This window comes from Prunus avium, chromosome 1 (assembly GCF_965620075.1).
Source record: "Prunus avium chromosome 1, drPruAviu1.hap1.1, whole genome shotgun sequence".
In the NCBI taxonomy this organism is placed as follows: Eukaryota; Viridiplantae; Streptophyta; class Magnoliopsida; order Rosales; family Rosaceae; genus Prunus; species Prunus avium.
In genome coordinates this window covers 47873576-47895676 of record NC_142284.1, presented here as the reverse complement: position 1 = coordinate 47895676, position 22101 = coordinate 47873576, and the positions used below count along the sequence as shown (strand labels likewise).

At 41.0% G+C, this 22101-nt stretch overlaps 5 protein-coding genes across 6 annotated transcripts; all 5 read right to left on the bottom strand.

Annotated features, from left to right (window-relative positions):
• Positions 1-152: 152 nt before the first annotated feature.
• Positions 153-4189, bottom strand: JAC1 (J-domain protein required for chloroplast accumulation response 1). Of its 2 annotated transcripts, none has more exons than XM_021976728.2 (9): positions 3307-4189; positions 2266-3080; positions 1774-2186; positions 1566-1671; positions 1327-1382; positions 991-1056; positions 825-902; positions 455-631; positions 153-350 (listed from the first exon to the last, which is right to left on the bottom strand). In XM_021976728.2, exons 1-9 carry the CDS (start codon positions 3789-3791, stop codon positions 312-314), a joined length of 2235 nt encoding a protein of 744 aa, XP_021832420.1. In that variant the 5' UTR covers positions 3792-4189; the 3' UTR covers positions 153-311. The 2 variants fall into 2 exon arrangements, with proteins under 2 accessions (XP_021832420.1, XP_021832421.1); XM_021976729.2 differs by having other exon boundaries at positions 2266-3068.
• Positions 4190-4609: 420 nt separating this feature from the next.
• On the bottom strand, positions 4610-7096 carry LOC110772293 (arabinosyltransferase RRA3). The gene is made up of 2 exons (XM_021976730.2): positions 6428-7096; positions 4610-5987 (listed from the first exon to the last, which is right to left on the bottom strand). The coding sequence occupies exons 1-2, from the start codon at positions 6611-6613 to the stop codon at positions 4872-4874; spliced, it is 1302 nt and encodes a 433-aa protein (XP_021832422.2). The 5' UTR covers positions 6614-7096; the 3' UTR covers positions 4610-4871.
• A 462-nt stretch (positions 7097-7558) lies between these two features.
• On the bottom strand, positions 7559-11044 carry LOC110772302 (Protein phosphatase 2C family protein). The gene is made up of 5 exons (XM_021976738.2): positions 10519-11044; positions 9339-10299; positions 8858-9182; positions 8408-8557; positions 7559-8080 (listed from the first exon to the last, which is right to left on the bottom strand). Exons 2-5 carry the CDS (start codon positions 10094-10096, stop codon positions 7784-7786), a joined length of 1530 nt encoding a protein of 509 aa, XP_021832430.1. The 5' UTR covers positions 10097-10299; positions 10519-11044; the 3' UTR covers positions 7559-7783.
• Positions 11045-14550: 3506 nt separating this feature from the next.
• CYP721A1 (cytochrome P450, family 721, subfamily A, polypeptide 1) lies at positions 14551-16834 on the bottom strand. Its single transcript, XM_021976733.2, has 4 exons — positions 16225-16834; positions 15747-15991; positions 15208-15571; positions 14551-15056 (listed from the first exon to the last, which is right to left on the bottom strand). Exons 1-4 carry the CDS (start codon positions 16711-16713, stop codon positions 14637-14639), a joined length of 1518 nt encoding a protein of 505 aa, XP_021832425.1. The 5' UTR covers positions 16714-16834; the 3' UTR covers positions 14551-14636.
• Positions 16835-18108: 1274 nt separating this feature from the next.
• LOC110772304 (zinc finger protein GAI-ASSOCIATED FACTOR 1-like) lies at positions 18109-21620 on the bottom strand. Its single transcript, XM_021976740.2, has 4 exons — positions 21150-21620; positions 20663-21059; positions 20327-20550; positions 18109-19411 (listed from the first exon to the last, which is right to left on the bottom strand). The coding sequence occupies exons 1-4, from the start codon at positions 21292-21294 to the stop codon at positions 18537-18539; spliced, it is 1641 nt and encodes a 546-aa protein (XP_021832432.2). The 5' UTR covers positions 21295-21620; the 3' UTR covers positions 18109-18536.
• Between the last annotated feature and the right edge of the window lie 481 nt (positions 21621-22101).

Here is a 22101-nt window from a genome sequence, read left to right as displayed (position 1 = left end):
AGTGGAGTGGTACAGCTGGTAACCCAAATCACTTTTTTAAAATTAGGATGGGACCCAGCCGGTCACAGTGTCCACTGTCTTTCTTTTATAATTTTCCATTTTTGGGCACAGTGCACTGTCGTTTTAATCCAATAGTGGTGTGGTGGTGATAGTTTAGGCAATTTCTTTCTTTCTTCAAATTGTTAATGGGCTATGCATGCGGCCCATCATATATAGCTATACCAAAAATGATATAAACATTTATGGGCACCTCAAATTAACAAGAACTGAACCCGTGTGCTTTTCTGACGGGCGGATTCAACTTCAAATTCTCAAGGTGCGCCGAGTGAATTGAAATGATTCCAGGCTTCCTGTATGCCCAAAAAGACAAAAAATAAATGAGAAACAAAAGAAAAAGTATGAATTGGCAATGCCCCACAAGTGTTTATGATGGGATTTTTAGTAAATTAGGTACCTGCAAGATATCAAAAACTTTGGCTGCAATGTATTTGTGATGTGAAGCAGCACCTTTCTGCTGCAGCTTATCTGGGTGTAAACATAGCAGAGCCCTTTGGTATGCTCTTTTCACAGAGTTTCCTTCAATTACATCAACAAGAGGTACAGTCTTCCACCCGCTCTCAGGCCAAAGAACCTGCCATGCATTAGTTGCTCAGGAATTAGTTGGCATCTACCTTGCCTTAAGATAAATATTTAGTCAGTTCCATTCTTAGAGTGGCAACCAAGTTTTTATGCCTTGAAGCATACTATTATTATGCAATATTAGAGGCTGATCAAAGAAAACAGAAAAATGACAATACGAGAGTTTGACAAATCAATGCTCTCACATATTGCATAGTAGTTAATAATGAGCGTATGTTTCCTTCCTTTCCTCTTGACCACTGTCGTATCTTCGCATCAATCGCCTGCATTTTATGAACTAGTACATTACTGCTAGCAGGATAAAAGACAGAATTGTAGCAGCATGCTGTGTTTGTTTGCTTTGTATTTTACCTGGATTTCTTCATGATTTTCGCCAGCTTGCGGCTGTTTCTTCTCATTTTGAGTCAATTCTTTGACCTGCCAACAATGTAATAGCTCATCAGAAAATCTGGTAGGAACTATGACTTTCACAAAAAGTATAACATTGCTCAAATTCAAATTTTAGTTCCTTAATATTATTGTTAGGCATAGTATGCAGAAACATAATTGGCATGGGAATTCCGAGTTTGTTTACTTCAATCAAAAATACAGAATGGACTGAACGAAACTTCATTCATGGCAAAGGAGTGCACGTTATAAGAATACAAGAAAAGATGAAAACAGTTGTTTTACGGAAGAACCACATACCAGGAAGCACTCATCTGCATCTCCAGTAATAGCCATGGGGTCGTGAGGAACTGATCCTGTCAACACTTAATGAATAAGATGTACGTTGTTTTGTTTGCATAGGCTAGCAATCTGTTCAGGCTTAGCTCAGAAATTTCCCCATAATGACTAACGATTTCTAGTGTTGTTGTCTACCACTTCTTCCTCTACTTAAGTGTTTAGCTAAGCCACATTAATTCTATAGGATTAAGAGAACTAACCAGTACTTGATGCTGAGACGTCCTGCCCAGGAGCATTACTAAGTACATAGCTAGTAGTCTTTGCTTGACAATATTCTTTCTCTAACTGTTTGAGATCTTCATTCATCTGAAAAGAGTAGAAAACAGAATAAGATACTTAGCAAAATGTTGAAGAAAACATATTGTTAGTTTTTGGGTATGTGAACTCAAACCATTCTAACTTTATTACCATGATGGAAGCATTTGGAAATGGGCTTTTCACATTGGACTTTTGCAAGTCCTCGGACATTCTTGCTGCGCTAATACTCACTTCATTCTCTGCTCTGAAAGCTCCTTTCTCCTTCGTTTTAGATCTCTGACTTCCAAGGTCACCATCATATGCGGGTTTGCACAAAACTTCTTGGTTGAACATTTTAACAAAGTCCTTGACCTTACCCTTAACTTTGCTTCTTCCAAGATTATCTCTTGAGTACCTTGGTGAACCTTGGAAACTAGCTTTATCAACATCAACATTCGTCAAGGAACTCCTTTTTCCATTCTGATTGTTTGCAATTTTGTTAGAGCCAACATCTACAGATGATTTTTTGGTGCCTTTGACCACACTTTCCTTTCTACCACCCACTTTAAATATCTCATCATTGCCTGCATAAGAAAATACAAATGTGGTGTCAGAGGCAGTATATCATGAACCCCGTAACAGTAAATACATAATACAACATACCATGTTGAAAATCATCATCAAAAAACAAAGAACTAGTAGGTTTTAGATCAGGCTCGCGAACTTGTTCCAAAAGCACAGGACTTTCTTTTTGTGGGGCTTTGCCAGAAGCTGTTTCAAGTAAAGGACAAGGCTCTATATCTTCACTTCTACGGCATGAGGCCGTATTACCAGAAACATCTTCAATAGTTTTATGAAGTCTGCTGAAGGGTTCTGATTCAGCTACTGGAAGAATTGCTTCCTCAAAAAATTGGCATGGTTCTACTTTGGCAGGACCGCTTTCATCAAGAAGCAAGTCATTTTCTTGTTTGTTTGGTTCCAAGGTGGGAGACCTAGCATCTGCATCCGCATCCGCAAGTGGATGGTCATCGGAGGGAAAATCAATATTAGGCAGAGTGGATTTGGTTGATTGCCTTGCCATACTCTCATTAGCAGCGCATTCATTAGTATTTGAGTGTTCCTCATTGTTAGTCCTTTTCTGCCCTCTTGAACCAGTCCGTCGCCTAAGAGGCATCGCAATTGGCACTCCTTTGCTTGCCCACTTGTATATTGAGAAATGAAATTGAAACGGACTGCTAGATGTTGGACTTTCTTTATTCTTCGAATCCTGCTCCAAATTGCCTCCTGTGTCTGCTTTGTCAGATGTGGCCAAGTCTGAGCACCCCTCACCACTACCAGAAAACTCCCGGGATCGGATATCATTTTTCAAATCCTCAGGACTTTGGATTGATTGGCTTGAAAATCTAGAAAGGGATGTAGTACGACTAGTGGAACCAATTGTTGGCAGGTCCACCCCTTTGGTTAATCTGGCAGGCAGGCTGAGAAATTTAGAGCAATTGAGGTAATCAAAACATCATGTGCAACGCCCAAAAACATAAAAACATCATGTGCAAATCAGAACACAAAACATGGAAGTGTGTTCATAGCCAGAACAGATTTGGTAGAAGAGTGATGTGAAGAAGCCAAGTATACCAAATTACAATGAACAAAAATTGCAGCCACTCAAACATATTGTATTTCTTCTCCCTCAAGATTCTATGGTACCTGAATTGTCTGGGCAGTGAAGAAGCCGCAGAGGGCTCGGCTTTAGGGGGCAGGGGCCGGGCAGGGCTTAAAACCCTGGAACCTGGTGCTAAAGAAAAAGGGTCCCGCTGAAGCCTCCTGGGACTGGAGCTGACCGAGCTATTGCCTCTAAATATGTCATCAAAGAAGTTATCGCTCTGGGTCCTCCTTCTGTTCATAGACTCATCCCCAAACACTGGCTTCTCAGTGGAACCAGACCAAGCTTCATCGTCTTCGTCGTCGTCGTCATCAACAACCCTTTTCAATGCATTGTTATCTGTAACTATGCTGAAGCTGTACCTCGTTTCGTGAATGGATGACCTCCTAGGTGGCCCACCAAACACGTCATGAAAATCAACATCTGAGTTTTTGTTGGAAGTACTGGGCGAAGAAGAAGCAGAGTTCATGAAGGAACTTTGAGGACTGTAGCCCAGAAGAAGGCCCTCTCTTTGTGAAAATCTCTCCATCTTGGTCCCTACCCAGCACCCACTAGCTGTTCACTGAAACAAAGCATGCAACCAGAAGACAATTTGAACGAGAAAATTTGGCGGGCAGCTGTTCTTGAAATCTCTCTGCTGAAGTGAAGAACGGCAATTAATGGGTTCGGCCGTACAAGTTCATTGAAACAGTCGCAGAGGATTTTGTGTCGGAAAATTCAGATGGAGACAGATTGGGCTTTAAGGTTAAGAATGTTTTAGTGGGATTTGAAGCCACACAACACAAGGACAGTGGATATGAGTTTTTTAGGATAAGTGGAAGAGTCCAAAAGACTACAGGGGAAAGTATTGCCTTATTGGGCAATTAGGATTTTAGGATTTTGTTTTGGTATGCACTGGAAAATCTGTTAATTGCTGTGCATCTCATGGTGACCATTATTCAGAATTTTTTTGTGACTCTAACGAACTTGGTTATCCCATTCAAGCAAAGTCAGCAATTGCGACGATTGCCTACAAATGCTGAGAAATCCTGATTACGAAGGGACCAGATCTCTTGGTGATATCTTTTGTGGTGATCAAAAATAGGATAAAAGTTATTGAAAAGGTAAGAAATGATGTGAATTATACGGGCTTCATGCTCAAATGTTGTATTGTGTTGATTAAATTGATTACTCTGAAACGTCATTAGCAAAGTCTCTTCATGAATCATGCAAGTTGATCATGAGCAAATTCACCGTTACGATGATAATTCAACCCAACGAGATTGTATACACAAAATCCACTTTAGAAGAAATTCAATCAAGTAAATATACAGATGACAAAGCTGTCAAATTGTCAATCACCAAAGATGGCAAACCCTTATGTGACATTTCTTGGTATATATGATAAAGAACAAATGTCATCTCAGGAGATACTCTAGTGAAACTCAGAAAGTTACTATCCATACAAAACAAAAATTTGAAAGGAAACTCAGGGGGAAAAAGAAGAAGAAGAAAAAAAGAGACTTTGAATTGGCCTCAGAAGATGCAATCAATTTCGCCTCTACCTGTATCAGTTGAATTACAGAGCGTGTGTACTGTTTAGCCCATCCATGGGTCTGTAGAACTATCACTACCATTGAGAACCCTCGGGGAACGGTTCCAGCGCATCTTGCTTGCCGTTAACATAGAACTCCATAATTGCCTTCATCCTTGGAAGTTTATCTGGGTGGTAATTTACATGAAGGATTACTGGTTTCAATTTTTTCAAATTAGCATCTTTCCTGACTGTCTTGAAGAGGACCTTGCTGTTCATAAAGAGATAGAAATCCATAGTTCTCTTGGAAGCATGAAGCCCATCGTAACCCGGATGTGAAGGGAAAAAGAGTTCCTCATTGAACACTGCTTGGTCCCATGCTTTTTCCTTAGAGAGCCGTCCAGCCACACGATCCAAAAGCTCAATTGAAGGAAGTGTAGGTCTTATGTAAAAGAAACCAGAGTTATACACCCATATCCTCATTGTATGAGCATAGCGAGCCCAACCCATAGAAGGTTCATCAAACACATCATTAAATCCATAAGCTGTCATGTTATTGTGACCATCACTCATGGACTCTACATCAGAATCCCGATAAAGATGATTGAAGGGGTTCTGCAAATATACTATATCAACATCTGAGAGAAGAACACTGTAACCTAGTTGCAGAAACTCCCTCAAGATACGAAATTTCAACCCAGAGACGGCATGGTTACCTCCTGTCTTTGCAATTGAATCAATACCCTCATCTGGATCTCTCTTGTATACAGGAACATCATTAGCTATGCAAAATTCTTCAATCTCGTCGTCTAATCCTACAACTAGATAATTGGTTATACCAACCCTCTTGATGCTAGTAAACCATATCTCCAACATGGCTTTCACATTTGAATTTGCAAGTGCAACTATAAGCTCTTTCTGAACTGCAACGTCCTCCAAGATCTTTGCCAACCTCGGATTCACAGATTCATCGGGAATGACAGTCGGGTTAGTTCTCAAGCCCTTGACGGTACCAAGAGGGCCAGCCTTATGCGGTTTACCTAATACTGAAAACTGCTTATGTGCATGATCCTTTCCTTGTTCAGCTAGCCGTAGCTTTTCAGTTAGATCTTGAACCTGTTTCTTCAGCTCATCATTCTTGTCCGACAGTGATCCAATGTCAGACCTCAGCATATTTATCCGTTCTGTTGATTCACATTGGGATGAGCTAGTCTGCAAATGCAGGTGGGCAAGTAAGGCCCCATAACATAAGCTATACTATATCGAAAGTTAAAGAGATCAGCTTTATAATACTTTCTTTTTAAAACACCAATCATTGAACAAGCCTGTAAATATAATGCAGTTCCTTATTGTTTTACGGACTAGAATTGATCGGTGAATTTAACCCATATGGTCAAAGCGTAAGCTCTATATATAAGTTTCACTCTACATATATAAGTTCAACCGTCAGCTTAATGCCGTTGAAGATTAAAAGGGAATCACAATAAATCTAAGTAAAGAAAAGAAATCCCAGCAAATGCAAACTGGCATAACCAAATCACTCAATGACGCGATTAAGATTGTATAAGCGCCAAATTCAAAGTTAAAGAAATTAAATTAACATTAAAATTAAAGGAGCAAAAGGTCAGTCAATTTGGAACCGAGATCCGAACCTGGAGATCCAATTTCCCGTATCGACGGCTTTGGATAGGCGGATCCGAGCTGATGAATCCGTGAGGAAAGAAGAAGGCGCAGACAGAGCCAAGAAGGACTCCGACGACAATGGCTGTCACTATTCGAGATCCACGAAATGACTGGGTCTTATCCCGCATCAACGACCCGTCTCTACGACCCGCCATGCCCTCCTTCCCTTTCCCTCGAGCCGTACACAGTCGTTCTTGAGAGAGTAAGAGATAGAGAGAGAGATTGAATAACACAGTCGCTGATTAGGGTTCTAGTGCTGCTGCTTGAACTGAAAGTCAGGGAAGCGAAGGTGGAGCTTCTCTCTCTCCTTTTATGAATTATCGAAAATGCAAGCGGAGCTACGAGGAAGGCTTTGTCGTTGCTTACTCTCTCCTCTCTAAGAGAGTCTGACAGAGAGACGAGCTGGATCGAGCGGGCAAGGATACGGTGCTTTGCATACAAGGAACTAAAGGACCATCATTGCTCTCGTTTTTTGGCATATCGGCCAAGATTCGGTGGTTTTTTATGCTGCTGTAGTTTGACTTTGACATCCGACAACCCGGAAAATAAAATAAAAATTCGACAGACGGAAGGGAGTAATGCAGACGGGCCCTGGCCCAGTGGGCCTCACACTTCAGGCCCCGCGCAGTTTTTAAATCTGGTGCGTGAAGTGAAGGTGGTATTTTTCAAATTTTCCAATTACCGTCTAAATGCTTACCATAATACTCTTTTACCTTTCCTCGACCCCAAAAAATAAACAAAACTCTTTTACCTTTCAAACAGTTAACAAATAAATAAAAAAGAAAACGAAGAATATGATAAAGAAAAAGTTCAATATTACGCCAAAATAAAAAAGCGAAAGGAAATGCTTTACCGAAAAAATTTACCGAAAAAAGAAAAAAGCTCAGTGAGTGGGGATTAGTCTGGGTTGTGGTTAAAGCTTAAAGGTGCCACCCATAGTTGGAGCCCATCCAGGACCACCTCATGATTCAGACAAAAAAAAATAAGAAAAAAGCAGAAGGAAACGCAGTAGTAGCAAGGCTTTCTACTTGGTAGGGAATATTCCCTACTTATCTCATCTACATTTTCTGAAAGAAATAAAAAACCGTGTACATGGGAGATAAGACAAGGACAACCAGATATATTTCCAAAAAGAGCCCACCATATATCTCTACATTCATTTGATACCATTCGCACAGATGGGACTCAGAACCAAGAAGAGTGCGTATGGATTTTATCCACACATGAGAGAGAAATGAAACTAAATAAAAAAAATTTACAAAAAAAGAGTGAAACGTAGCATATACAAATGAGGGAGTGTGAGAGAGAGAGAGTCCAATTTTGTGTCATGCATCACTCGAACTGGTTACATATGAAACTACAACAGTTATATCATCGAGCTTGCCACCATAATAACGGAACCCGGCATCTTGAGCAGCAGTCGAGAAAGGTGTCTGCCGGTCTCTATCCTGAGCTCGTTGGCGTGCCAATGCCGCTATCTTTTGCGCTGTCACCTGAGGCCCCAAGCCAGCTCTTATGGCATGAACTACCACTGCAGTAATCTCATTGTTATACAAGTTGTCAAACAGGCCATCAGTTCCGGCAATTATAACATCCCCAGGTGCAACAGGAACTGTAAAAACCTGAATCAAACAAAGGAAACTTAGCTTGTGATATGTACTACAATCATTCCAGGTCTCATTTGACACATTGCTGAAAAATCATGAAATCACATTGTCCGAATTTAGTTGTAACTTGTTTCTACTACAAACTCAAAAAGATCTATTTCAAGATAATAATCAACCATCGTAAAAAAGTTTGAGAAACAAAAACCAGATATCGGACAGCAAGTATTGCAAAGAAATCAAGAATGAAACTCACAAGTGGAAGATATATTACAAACCAAGAATGTGATGAAGAATAATACGTAAGCCATTAGTTAACAGTCCTAAAGAAGATATGTTGCTGACCTGGCCAGAGCTAGGTAGATCACCGTTGCTTCCACTCTCCAGTTGATAGGTAAAGTTAAAATCATGCTGTTGCACAGGGGATCTAAAGACAGTGCACCCATCTCGAACCACTATGAACCCACTGTCACCTAAATTAATTGCATGAATACCCTGCAGTGAAATCGCAAACGGTTAATTTAAGTTTCTAAATAGTCAGTATGATAAGATAGCAATATTTCAAGATTCTTGAATATATAATAAATGAACACAAACTGCTCTTACAAGAAAACAATGAAGAGTTTAGACTTCCGAAGTTAGTTTTACTACATCCGGCTACATAAAGAGTTAATTAGTTCAACATAAGCCATTTTTTAAATGGCCTCAGAAAAAAAGGATATGTGTTCCCTTGACTAGCATGAAGCAAGAGTATCACTTTGACAGACATGGTTAAAATGAAGGGAAGTTCCATACCTGTTCTGTGAGTGCTATGATACATGCTGTTGAGGAACCCTTGGCCTTTGTGCTTGAGTGAGCTTTCTCTAATACCCTAGCAGGGTCAACTGAACCCTTGGGCTCCTCCTGAACAGCAGCTACAGAATTAGACATCAGTTCTCTGGAATACAATCCAGAATTAACGCCAAGATCTGCCCAGCCACCAACACCATCTGCCACCCCTATTGCTTGTTCATTCACACAAATGAAGTGAGCATCCTCCCCGCCAGTTTCCTCTTTATCAGGATGGGGCAGGTAATATGATCCTGAAGTTAGTTTTAGGGACTTTCCATCTGTAATCTTCCTGAAATCATTGTAACATGCTTTAACAAATGCTGAGACTTATTGCACTACTTAAATACAAACTTAAATCCCAGTACAACTACATAAAACCACAAATAAATAGAATCTAAGAAACAAAGATGGAAAAACATTTTCTTGATAAGAGAATGCTACTCACTGATCAGATGAATCTGCAGAACTTGAAAGTTGCTCCTCAGGAGCAGAATTATCAAAAGACACGTCATGGGCAGTCCCAGCAGATAAGCATGTAGACGAACTATGAAATTCTCTTGACCCTGATCCTTTAGTTGGGCAGGAATTAGACGACCATCTCTTTCCAACTTCATATATGAAATATCCATAAATTGCATTAGTGTTGGATAGCCCTCTTTTTTTCAAACTCATGCTAGCTGCTTGAAAACAGTCAGAACCTTTCCTGTTGTTATAAAATGTACATGAACTTTCAGGTACCATTGAAAGAAGCCCACGCCTTGAAGTAAAATTATCTGGGTAGCATCCCCCAACTACAGTTCTAGAACCACAGGCAGCCATAGGTTTATTCTGAAACTTGCTTCTGGTTATAAACTGACAGGGCTCGGAAAGCGCACAATCAATATGATAGCCACAAACCTGAAGTGAAGGCCCTGACACAGATGGGGTTGAAATAATACGCGAAATCTCTCCAACGACAGATATGTTCTTTCTTTGGTTAACTAACTGCGAATCCGACCTCGCAGTGAAAACGGTGCCTGGTGAAAGAAACGCATGGAGATCTGAGATAGTTGAAAATGGTCTGGATTGGAACAACTTAGAATTGCCAAACAACAATTTTCCTTGCCCAATTAGCCCATCTAGTGAGTCCTGAAGCACACCTTCCTGCCCTACAATCGATCTCTGTAATGCAGTCCTAAGCTTTGACAAATGAGAAGATGGCATCTTACCCACTTAAACAAAAGAGCTTAGCTTCAACCCCTCTAGTGCAGAGAACACGAAGGTTACCACTGTGCCCAAAATTAAATCTCATAACTATCTGCACATCTATTCTTAAATCAATTCAATACGTGATCCCCTTCTCCCACCAATATATCACAATAATTCAGAAACCTGAGAAATAAACAAAGATGGTGCACAATTCGTATCTGCACATAGCCACAGACAAACATATATAATCACACACACAAATCAGAAAATTTGAAAAGAAAAAAATACAGTAGCTAGCTAACACGTATCTATCAACATCAAGATATAACAAAATTCCCGGAAAACAGTAAAATAAAAATACAATTAACCAAAAAACCCAGAAGCCATAGTTAAAATAATGGAAAATAGCCGAAAAATTAAAAAAATGGAAATCTCACCAAGCTTATTGATCGGAATCGAAACTCCAGCCCTAAAAAGCAAGAAGCAGACCCAAAAACCACTACGAGTTCTTCGAATCCCAAATCTCCACTTATATTATACGAAACAAAGCTCGGGCTAGATGTCAATCTTGGAGTTAGGTGGCACCACGAGCCTCCATATCCACCTCTCTTCCCCTTCAAACTCCCACAAATTTCACGATCTCCACTTATATTATACGAAACAGAGCTCGGGCTAGATGTCAATCTTGGAGTTAGGTGGCACCACGAGCCTCCATATCCAACTCTCTTCCCCTTCAAACTCCCACAAATTTCACGATCGCCTTCAACGGTTAAAAAAAGGTAAGAGTCCAGAAGTTTCTTATGGTGCGGGTTTTATGCTAGGGTTTTTACTTCAGATTGTTTTGTGACTATTTCACCACTGGTCGTACTGATATTTACGGAACACGTCTGCTCGTTTCTGATCTGAAACGAGGGGGGTTTGGTAATTATGAGGACAACTAAACAACCAGATTGGACCGGTACGTGAAGAAATCTATTATATGCTTTTACCATATTTTCATGATTTTGTCCAATATAGTAGGAAGATAAGCTGGTGGTCTTCGTTCGCTTTGGTGCGCTGCGAATATACTTTATGTTTTGGGAAAATACATCCGCCGTCGGATTTTACTTATATTTGCAAAATGATCTCCATATGCTTACAAACCAACCCCATACTTTACCCTTATGACAAAATAACCCCAGATCTTAATCAAATTTAATCTTTTAACTATAGTGATCATTTTATAAAATAAAACAGTTAAAGATAAAATAAACCATAATGGTCAATGGGACTGGATTGGTGGTTTCTCGACTATGGCTTGCGTCTTGCTAACCAACTTAACTGTTTTCCTTTGATTGTGGAGTCCAACTCTCAATTGGTTGTGGAGCTTGTGAATGCGCCTTGTTGTGACATTCTTCACCTTGTATTCAGCCTTATTTCTAGCTGCAAAGCTATAATGATTGGTGTTGTGTGTTAAATTCAACATATTTTCAGAGAAAGTAATTCTGTTTGCTGATATGCTTGCTATTAGTATCAGAGTCACAGAGTCACCAAGCCCTTGGGTCTTTATATTTGGGATGTTGCCCCTCCACCTGCGAACAAGTTGAGTTTTAATGATTTGTGTAGAGTTTCTTTACTTATACTAATTGTTCCTTAGTGTTCTTGCTGGGCTTTTGCCCTCCAGTTTACCCCTTGTTGAGGCCCAAAAAATCCAAGGTTGTACCCAAATAAATTCCCGGCCCAATGCGATACTTTACTGAAAAGAAACGCGGTATGGGCATGCGAAAGTTTGTCATACACGCTCGTACAAGTTATGATCCACGTGCCATGCCAAATAAATATGTAATCCGTCATGCTGAGAGTTGAAGCGAGCCTATAAAATGCACTGGCTCTATGAACCCATACTAATTATCTCATCAAGCGTCATAACCTTAGAGCACGAGCACGCCAATAGACATGCCATGCCAAGCGGAAAACCATTATTTTGCACCTAGCCATGCTACAAGCTTAAGTGAGCCCAAGCCACGCAAATGCCTGGGGCTTGCTGAGTGGGTTGTGGTATGGATAGTTACGAGTATTCAAGAGGCCCATTGATGGGCCAAGAAGTGAAAATTTTGGGCTGCTTGAGAGCCCCAAAACTCGAGCTCATTTCTTGAGCATAAATATGTGGATAAACATGAATGAAAGAAAAATGTAGCCCATTACCTTAGAAATTTGGCCCATCACCTTAGGCCATCTCCGGCCATATGGCTAAATGCAGTCCAGGGCTAAAAATGTAGCCCCCCAAAATATTAATTTTTTAAAGAATAGTGCAAGGCTAAATTTTTCCATCTCTAGCCATGCAGGGCTATATTTTAGGGTCCTTCATATTTTATTATTTTGAGAAAAACTATGGTACAACACTCATACATTCAACAACTATATATTGTTTAATTTAATTTAATTACTGTCTAATATATTGTTTATAATTTTTTTTAAAACAACACTTGAAAAGATTTGAAAAGCTAACCATATTATATATATATATATATATTAAAAGGGAGTGGTTAGGTCCAACGGTCATTTTAAAAATATGACTTCAAATTTGAAAAGCTGACTATTTTTATTATTTTAAAAATCTATATAGATCCAGCAGATGTAGCATCCTAGGGATAGATGGCAGTTGAGAAGCAGATTATGGGTCCCACTTCAAATTTGGCCCATTCCTAAAGTTGGGCTACATATGGCCTGGTTGGAGGGCTAAGGGCCAAATGTGGCCCTCCAAATTTGGCCAAAATTTTGTTTAGCCCATGACTGGAGATGGTTTTGGTATTATTTTAGGGCTATATTTAGGAAATAGCCCAGGGCTGGAGATGGCCTTAATAAAAATAGTCCATCACTTTAGAAAGTTGGCCCATCCTCTTAGTATACTAGCCCATCACCTTAGGGAATGGCTCAAGTGGCTTATAAAATATCTGAAAGCCTCCAGCACATGGCTAGAGACAAAGCCACGATAGAAAACCAAGAGATATTTGTATGCACAGGCTGCTGGGAGCCTCCAGCACATGGCCAAAGGCAAACCCAAGGCAAACCATTCAAAGAACCAACGGATATTAGCGCGAGCAGGTTGCTAGGATAAAAAGCACCCTTCAGACCAACGTTGTTATCCATCTCTTTCTCCTACCAGCTCTTGCCATGAATAGGGGAGGAAAGAAGGAGAGATGGTAACCAAAGATAGGAGATTGCCACTGGAACAGCTACGGGAAGGCTTTAGAGCCTCCAAAAATCTTGTCTTTGTATATTTGGACTAAGGAGGATTTCACAAAATAAGGATGAATCAAAGGAAGAGAAGAGAAAGGGAGGGGGAGACTTGGCAGATTGGAGAGGAACCATCTAGGGTTTCTTAGGAAGAATGAGCTTCTAGCGCCTATAAAAAGAGGCATTCCATACCCAGCAAAACAACCACATCCAGAGAGAGCAAGCATCACCTCTCATCCCTGAAACCTTTTAATTTCAAGCCTTATTCCTCTATCTCTTTCCATTTTCTTTTCTGGCAAGCCATTCCAGAGCCTGACGAAGCTTTCGTCAAGCTGCCGGAAAATTGCTCAAACTACTCACTTCTCCTCTCTCATCTCTTCCTCTCTCCCCTCAACAAATTCTCTCGAAATTCCTTCTCCCCTTACTTCGAACCCTTATTTCTCATAGGAAATCCAAGCCCTCTCTCTCTTTGATGCTAAACTTATGAATGCTTAGCTTCCATACCACAAACTTCTCAAGGCAAGCCATATATTTATCTGTAAGCAACTGTTGGTTTTGTTGGTGAAGGAAACCAAGGTATTTCCTAAGGCTCCACAACTCTTTCGAAACACTCTTGGGGTATGATTCTTGAACTCAGACACAGGGGCAAGTCCACCCATTTGCTCTTTACAGCAGCCCAGGCTCATCTATAATTGTCGGAACGAAAAAGCCCCCACTCTCCAAAAAAAACTGATAATGATCTTACACGTGTAGTACAATGAGAATTAAAATAGAATAAGATTATGTAAGATATATCATAAGCAAAATGAGAATAAAAGTATAAAATAGTTGGAAGTGGGATGTTGATGAATTTTTATTTTTTTTAATTTAGTTAAAGTGTGATATATGCCTATCAATTATCATTGGATTTCAATATATTGTTAAACTATGCAAAAGAATTTAAGTGGATTCTAATAGTTCCTTTTGTATTTTCTTGTTTCTTCTCCTTTACACATTTTGGCAGAATGAAGGTGGTGGCTTTGTCGTCTTTCTTGAAGATGCTCGTGCCTATTCCAACTAAGAGTCAGAGAGTTTTGTGGATTTGCTTGAAATTAGGAAATCAACAAGAAATATGATTATGGTGGCTATCGACTTGCGCCATGGTGAAACCTGGTTGGCAATCCACATGTGAAGAGCCCATTTCTCACTGACCAGCCCAAAGAGCGTTCGTATTGTTGGAATTACTAGCTAAAGTTACGAGCCTTAAGATAATGTACATAATAAACAAACCTTCTTTCAATTATTTCTCATTTCAGAATTTCATTTGATGTACAAAAAGACATATAAACCCCAAAAAATTTCAGTTCGGAATCTTCCGGAAGAGGATTTGAGCGCCATACTGGGGCTGTAAACTTATAAACAACATTGGGGCATGAACATATGTAGGTGACACCGTGACAGAATAGTGCCGGATGATGATTGCCAAGACCAGTTTTGCTTCAACCAAAGCTAAATTTTGACCTGCACATATTCTAGGCCCCAGACCAAACGGAAAATATGACGCTAAATGCCTTCGAGGCTCAGAAAACCTCATCGGGTTGAATTCATTGGCATCTTTTCCCCATATCTCAGTGTCGTGATGGACAGCAGTCAAGGCCAAGTAAAGTTGTGTGTTAGCAGGAATGTCCAGGCTCCCAAGCTTAACCTTGTTTGATGTTTGCCTCATTAGCATCACAGCCGGAGGGTAGAGTCTAAGTGTTTCGTTAACTATCATACTTACCTGTTCAAAAGGGGACATCAATAAACAACATGTGAGAGGAAGCAGCAACAAATTTGTATAATTTAAGTACTACTTTAATCCAAAGCACAAAAATAAATTATTTCCCTGCCAATATCTTGGAACTTATAAGAAACTGAGATACTGAACTTACAATCTTAAGGTCATTCAAATTCTCTGCAACCGGAAGCTTATTGCTTCCACAAGCGCGATTTACTTCTTCTCGAGCCTTGCTTTGCCATTCCGGATGCAGCGCAAGAAGGAGAAGTGCCCAAGTCAAAAGATTAGCAGTTGTTTCCTTTCCTGCAAAGTAGAAGGTCTTGCATTCATCAATAACTTCTTGTATCTCTAATTTCTCCTCTTCACCATCCTGATTCTTGTAAGAAGACATTAACAGACTAAGCAGATTTCTTGAATCTTCTCTTGTTTTGCGGTTATTCACAATCAACATCCGTATTGATTCACGAGTTTCCTTATCTAGTCTCCATCTCTCTCTGTTATTCTTGGTAGGCAAAAACCTGTTTGCAAATGAATTTGATGAGAAAACACGGTGGATATTGAATCCCTTTTTCAATTATTGAAAGAAAACCACCTGATGCAATATACAACAAAGAAAGCACGCTTTATAGTTCACTCAACCTATGAGGCCTAAACCAGTCTCAGTTTGCCTTTAAATTTGAGAAGTAAAGTCACCTGAAGCCAGGAATGTAGATGCTCCTGACTGCCTTGGAGAAAAGATGCATTTGTTGTTCTTGTAAGTTGAAAACTCGCTTTCCGTCCTCAAAACTGCTTCCAAAAGCTGTCCTGGATATAACATCTGCTGAGAGCTCATGAAGTTCCTTGTGCACATCCATCTCAAACTCATCTCTCCCTCCTCTTACATCCTCCCATTTCTCCAACATCTTCATGGTACTAGCCACAATCTCTGGCACCCAACCCTGCATTAAAGAAAAGAAAAATAACCCAACAACAACATCAAATAGAAAGCACTTGGGATGTACAACTTATTATGCAAATCAAATTTGACTATATTACACATAGTACAACTTACATTATCAGAAATTAATACCCATTTTCGGAATTTCACTTCTATTAATATAATACAAGCGATAAACTACTCTAAATTAATTTAATTTACAAATACGAAGAGGGGGATTTGCGTTTGGGTTACCTTGACTCTCTCCATTTTGAAGGCCTGGTTCACAATCCTTCTGTGAAAAGCCCACTGGTCGCCTTCGAGCCCAACAAGGCCCTCTCCAAATAGAATCTTGGTTAATGGGGTAAAGGGTATCTTTTGAAACGACCCACTCGTATTCATAAGCACTTCTTTGATCATATCCGGGTCTGCTATTGCCAGCCTGGGCCTCGGCCCAAACCAGTACAGGAAATTCTTCCCGTACATACGGGACCACCGATGGTAAAATGGGGACGCGCGTTGAAGGATGTCGTGGTCAAATACGCCTCGCGTTGACTGAGCTTCTGCAAACAGACGGCGGATCTCGGCCGAGTTGCCGAAGATCGGACGGTAGGCCGGGCCCCTTATGCCTTGATTTAGGAAGTGCCTTTGTGTCCTCAGTGGGACCCATATGGTTGAGCACACAAATTTGAAGAGGAGGATAAGAGGAGGGACAAGCAAAACAAGGAGAAGAACAAGATGCATCTTGAAATCCCAGAGACAGAAGAGAGTGAAAAATATGGAGATTTGAGAAGAGGGTAAGATTTATTACTTTTAATGAGAGAGTGAGCCTACACTTCCTAATTGCTACACATACATCATGCATGACGTAGACAAAAGTATCTTTGAAAACACAAAAGATTAGAAAATAGTATTAAGCAATTCTACAAGATTTGCCAAGTTTTCTTATATTTCTCAATTTAAGTGACGGACAACGTACAATGCCAAAATAGATCGTATTGTGCCAGCAGGGATGTTAAGGCTCCCAAGCTTAACCTTCTCTGATGTTTGCTTTAATAGAAACATAGCCGGCGAAGGGTTGAGTTGCACCGAAAAACATGTGAGCATCGATAATTCAAATTAGTTTAAATACCTATTTCTGGTTTAATTTTCATTGTGTTTTAATTTGTTAACGATTTTGGTTATTTCCCGTCTAGATTAAGCGATAAGGCTCGCGATTAACGTCAAATTAGGCAAAAGTGACTGTATATTTAACTCATTGAAATACTTGCATAGGAAGAAACTGAAATACTGAACTTACAATCTTAAAGCTCATTCAAATTCTCTGCAACCGCAAATCCATTTTCTTCCCTGGTTTGGTATCATATCCAGAAACTTAATGAAATGTCAATCTTTGATCCAATTCATTTCCTTGGATTATGCTGTGCAAGTGTCCTCATGTTTGTGTTGTTGTGAATGAAACATTTTCTTTGATTTCCCACTGGTTTTGAAGTAATGGAAAGTCTTGAAATATCCTATATAACATTACCGACAACAAATCAATTGGAAAATCTAACAGAGAGAACCTTTTTGTTTGGTGATTATGTTATTTATGTATTTCTTGGATCTTCTCAGTTACACGTGGGGGTTTTGTAAAGAGATGTCTATCATTAATGGGGTTATCTTATTCTTAACCATAAGATAAAACTCACACTCACTCGAGATTAAGTTTGTCTTTAATCTACTAATCTAGTAGTTTATCCGCCGTGACCGTTTGACGGGAAAAATAGCACGTACCGTACACTGCACAGGCAGCTGGGTGGCATTAGCAAATGCAGCTACCAAACGAGACCAACCGTCAGGAGCTAACCCCACCGGACCCACTCGTGATCAGATTCATTCAGAGCAGTCAGGCGGGAGGAAACAAATGCATCCGCCAGCTCACAAATTAAATACATCTTCATCTTCACATCATTCACTCTCTGTCTAATTAATATCTGGTCCAACCCTCAGCTCTCTCGGATTGCGATCCACAGTCCATGTGGATCTTTAATTCCGTAAGCGTCACAGTTGCGTGCACAAGTTTGTTGTTTTAGATTTCTAGATGCAAAGATGAATCTGATCACACAAGACTATTCCAACAATCGCACAAGAAGGAACTTGAAAGACAACTGAATCTCTCACTTTTTACGTAGTGCAGACTCGGACGCACATTACATGTTTTCCCTTAATTTTGTGCTGTGCACTTTTGCTACGCTAGCTAGTAACTTGAAAATTAAGCTCCTGTACACTGCTTTTTTTCCCATTCACATCCCTACAGACTACAACTTTTTTTCGACCGAGAAAAATCAAAAGATTACAACTTAAATGAGCTAATACTCAAAACAGCTACGATTCAAAAGACAAAATGTAGGCAATATATTTATAATCAGCAGCACAAAACACACAAGGCCACTGCGCTTGGAGATTCTTCAAAAGCAGGAGCGCCAGCGAGTTGCCCAGAGTCGCTCTCTTTCTTTACCTATGCCAACAAAATCAATCACAGGAACGAAAATGAGGCTGTTCTAGAGCAAGGCAGGCCCATTGGACTATCTATCTTGTGCACCTTCCCATGACTCTCTCTGAGAACTCCCAGCCCCTCCTCCTCCTCCATACGCAGCAGCTGCTGCAGCTGCAACGTCGAAGCCACTGCCCCCACCACCAAAGGAATTTAGCAACGCAGAAAGCCCGCCTGTGGAAGCACCGCTGCCGCTGCTGCCAACACCTATGCTGAGCCCAAGAAGGTCACGCGTCATGGGCTGGCCCCCAAATTGGGAAGGTGGGCCCATCATTAGATCAGTCAAATGGGCAGCACTTGCAGTTGAGAGAAGTTCGAGCCCAACCCCAGCTGCCATCTGGGTAGTACCACCACCGCTCTCCGGTTTGTTCCACTGCAGCGCCGTGCTATTTTCTTGAGATGGGGACGAGGATGACGTGGCCAAGCCAAACCCACGAAGCAATGACGCGTTTGATGCGGCAGCGCCCATTTGGGCTGCCTTTTGGAGCAATGCGGTGGCGGACATGACAGCGGGCTGAGTGTAGTGGCGATGGTCTTGTGGTTCAGGTGTTGGGAAGAGGGAGGAGCCGTTGCTGGATAGGTAAAGAGAGGTGGAGAGGGAGAGGGATGTGGGTTCATTAATGGAGGAAACGGTTGGGATTGTGGTGGAGCCATCGGGGCGTCCCAAGGTGGAGACTTGATTGGAGAATGAGGATGGTGATGATGTTTGAGGTGGCTGTGAGATCAATGCTGAGGCTGTGGAAGGTGCAAATATGCTTGCAAATACACTGCTGCCGTTGTTGCAGTTTCCTGTTGAGGTGGTGGTGGTGGTGGTGGTGGTGGTAGTGGTGGTGCTAATTGCTGTGGTGGTTAAGCACGTTGTGGCTGGCGTTGGCGGCGAGAGGCCTATTGGGTTTTCCGGCAATTCTGTCAACAAACAGAAGATAATTAAATAATTATGAATATAAAATACATACATATAATGAAGAAGAACTAAACAAAACTTAATTGTACAAAAGCAGGCATGGAAAGATACACGGGCAATGTTGCAATCCAAATATAAAAAGCAAAGTGAAAGCAAGGCGCAGACATGAATAGGGCCGCATAATTCATTTAAATTTTTTGCCAAGTCGTCATTGGAAACAACTTAGAACTTGAAAGCTAAAACTCCCTGCTTTATAAGCAAAAAGGAGAAAGAAGAAAGGAGAGGCTCAGACAATAATGGCGTCCTTTCCCTCAACTTTTTTCTCTTTTTTTTATGTTTTTAAACCTCGATTCTAGAGCTCCCTTATCAATCGTGCATCCATCCATTGCCTGTCGCCGTGGGACAACTACTCTCTCTCTCTCTCTCTCTCTCAATCCCTACATCCATACCTAATGTGAAAGTTGCATTTTTCCAAGCCTACTCAGCCACGCGAGAACGACATCAAAGAAGAGACAAAACACAGCCATAAAATGCACGGCCTTCATTATTTCTTAAACTACAATAATTGTTTTTCTTTGAAAACGAGCCACATAATTAAAAATGCCGCAGTTGAAACTTGAATTGAATCACTAGGCAAAGCATTTCAAAACATGATCTGAACTGAAACTTCAACGTTCATAATTAATCTGGTGGTGTTCAAGAATTAATTACTCTTCAAATTAAGTCACGCTAAGATTGTCGTTGACCCCATGTTCTAAAACTAATGCACCCAAAACTCATTTTACGTATCAAATACTACCAAGCTTAGCATTGACGTACATACGATATTAAAGGCGGCCATGTGGCATTATGATCATATGGATTATCATATCATATCATATCATAAAAACACAATTATTTACTTTATTTATTGTTACCTGAGCTCTGAATGGACAAAGCCGGGGACACCACAGTGTTTGACGGCGTGAGAGGCGGTGGAGGCGGCGAAGCCACCACACCCTTCGCATTCGGATTCGGACTCTGATTATTGAGATTGGAGTTCTGATTTCCATCTGAGCCGTCAATCGCTAGGGTTTGAGCCTTCGCGCTCTCCTCCGCCAACGCATCGCAGAAAGCCCTATGCGTTATAAAGCTATCCCTCCTTCAAAACCCAAACAAAACGACAACATCTTAATAATCGGCGGTTTCCGAGAAAATAATACTAGAAAAAAGAGGAAATTTTTTTCGTTTAGTTTCTCGGGAACCAAACACACCTAGAGAATAAAGTTCCGCAATCGCATCTGTACTCTCGGGTACCACAGGTCTTCATGTGCGCCTTCCAATCGGACTGTACGGCGTATTTCTTGGAGCACCGCTCGCACTTCCACTTCTTCTCGCCGTGCTTTCTACAGAAGTGCTTTTTTATTCCCGTCAAATCGCCAAGGGCTCGTGTCGGGTTGTGATGCACGCAGGAGGTCTCAGGGCACACATAGACCCGCTTCCGGACTTCTTTGGTTGTTCTTTGCCTCAGCTTCCACGGCAAGTTGTGGCCTCGCCGATGGAGCTGCAAGTTCTGATCACGCTGGAACCCTTTGTTGCAGATCTCGCACACGAAACGGTTGGTTGCGAGGAGCGTTGTCGGCGACAGAGCGATCACCTCCGCTTCGGGATCTGAAAATTTTGAAATTAACAAGATATTAGATGTTATTTTAGCGTCAATTAGCAAAAATTAAAGGCTTATCGAGTTCCGATCTTGTATACCTGGCATTCCGGGGAGGTTTCGCTTTTTCTTCGCAGGTGGCTCTGGAAGAGTCATGGTTTCGTGAGCAGAGGAAGATAAACTAGCTTCCCCTGAAGCTGTTGAAACTGTCAGTAACGGGGATGAGGAATTGTCCAGGTCCCCCATTTTTGTTCCCTTCACTTCAATCTCTGAGCTCAAAGCCTATAGAACAAGCTAACTACTTGGGGTTTTAGTTCTGATTGTTTAAAATAAGCAAACACTTTCTGATTGTTCCCGAGAAAAACCGACCAAATTGCTCGAGCTGAATTACTAGACTCTTTGCTCGTTCAACGAAAACCAACGGGAACACCGATTCAACTCAGTCATCGAGGTCATGGACGGAGAACCAAAGTCCCATTAGGCGGCGGCTCCATAGCTGGAATTTAAATGAAGGAAGCTGACAGAGAGAGAGAGAGAGAGAGTGTGAGATACAAGTAGAGAGAGAAAGAGATTTGAACGGAGTGGAAAAAATTAAATATATTGAAAAATGGGTTGAAGCGGCGGCATTTAACCACGGTTAAGGTTTGAAGCAGTATATTTTTAACCGTGGTTAGGGAATATACCTGAGCCCAATGAGCCAAGTCTGATCCGGTCGCTGATAGTTTCGATCTGGCCGTCCACGTGTCACAATAAGCTGGCAGATGTCATTTGTCGGAGGAAGTCGGACTAGGCGGTGCTTGTCTTTTAGCACAAAAGGCTAAACCCAACTATTTTTCTATCCTATTACTAAACCTTTTTATATAGAGACATAAACTTTGCCTAATTCTCATTGCCTAAAAAAGACATTTACAACCCTACTGAACCCACCGTCTTGCTTCTGCAACGCAGGATGTTTCGGTCTTTCCAGTGAGTTGTGTTATCCTTGAATTACCAGTAATGCCACTGAGCCGATAAGGACGAGCAAGTGAAATGTGGACAAGACAATTTAAACGT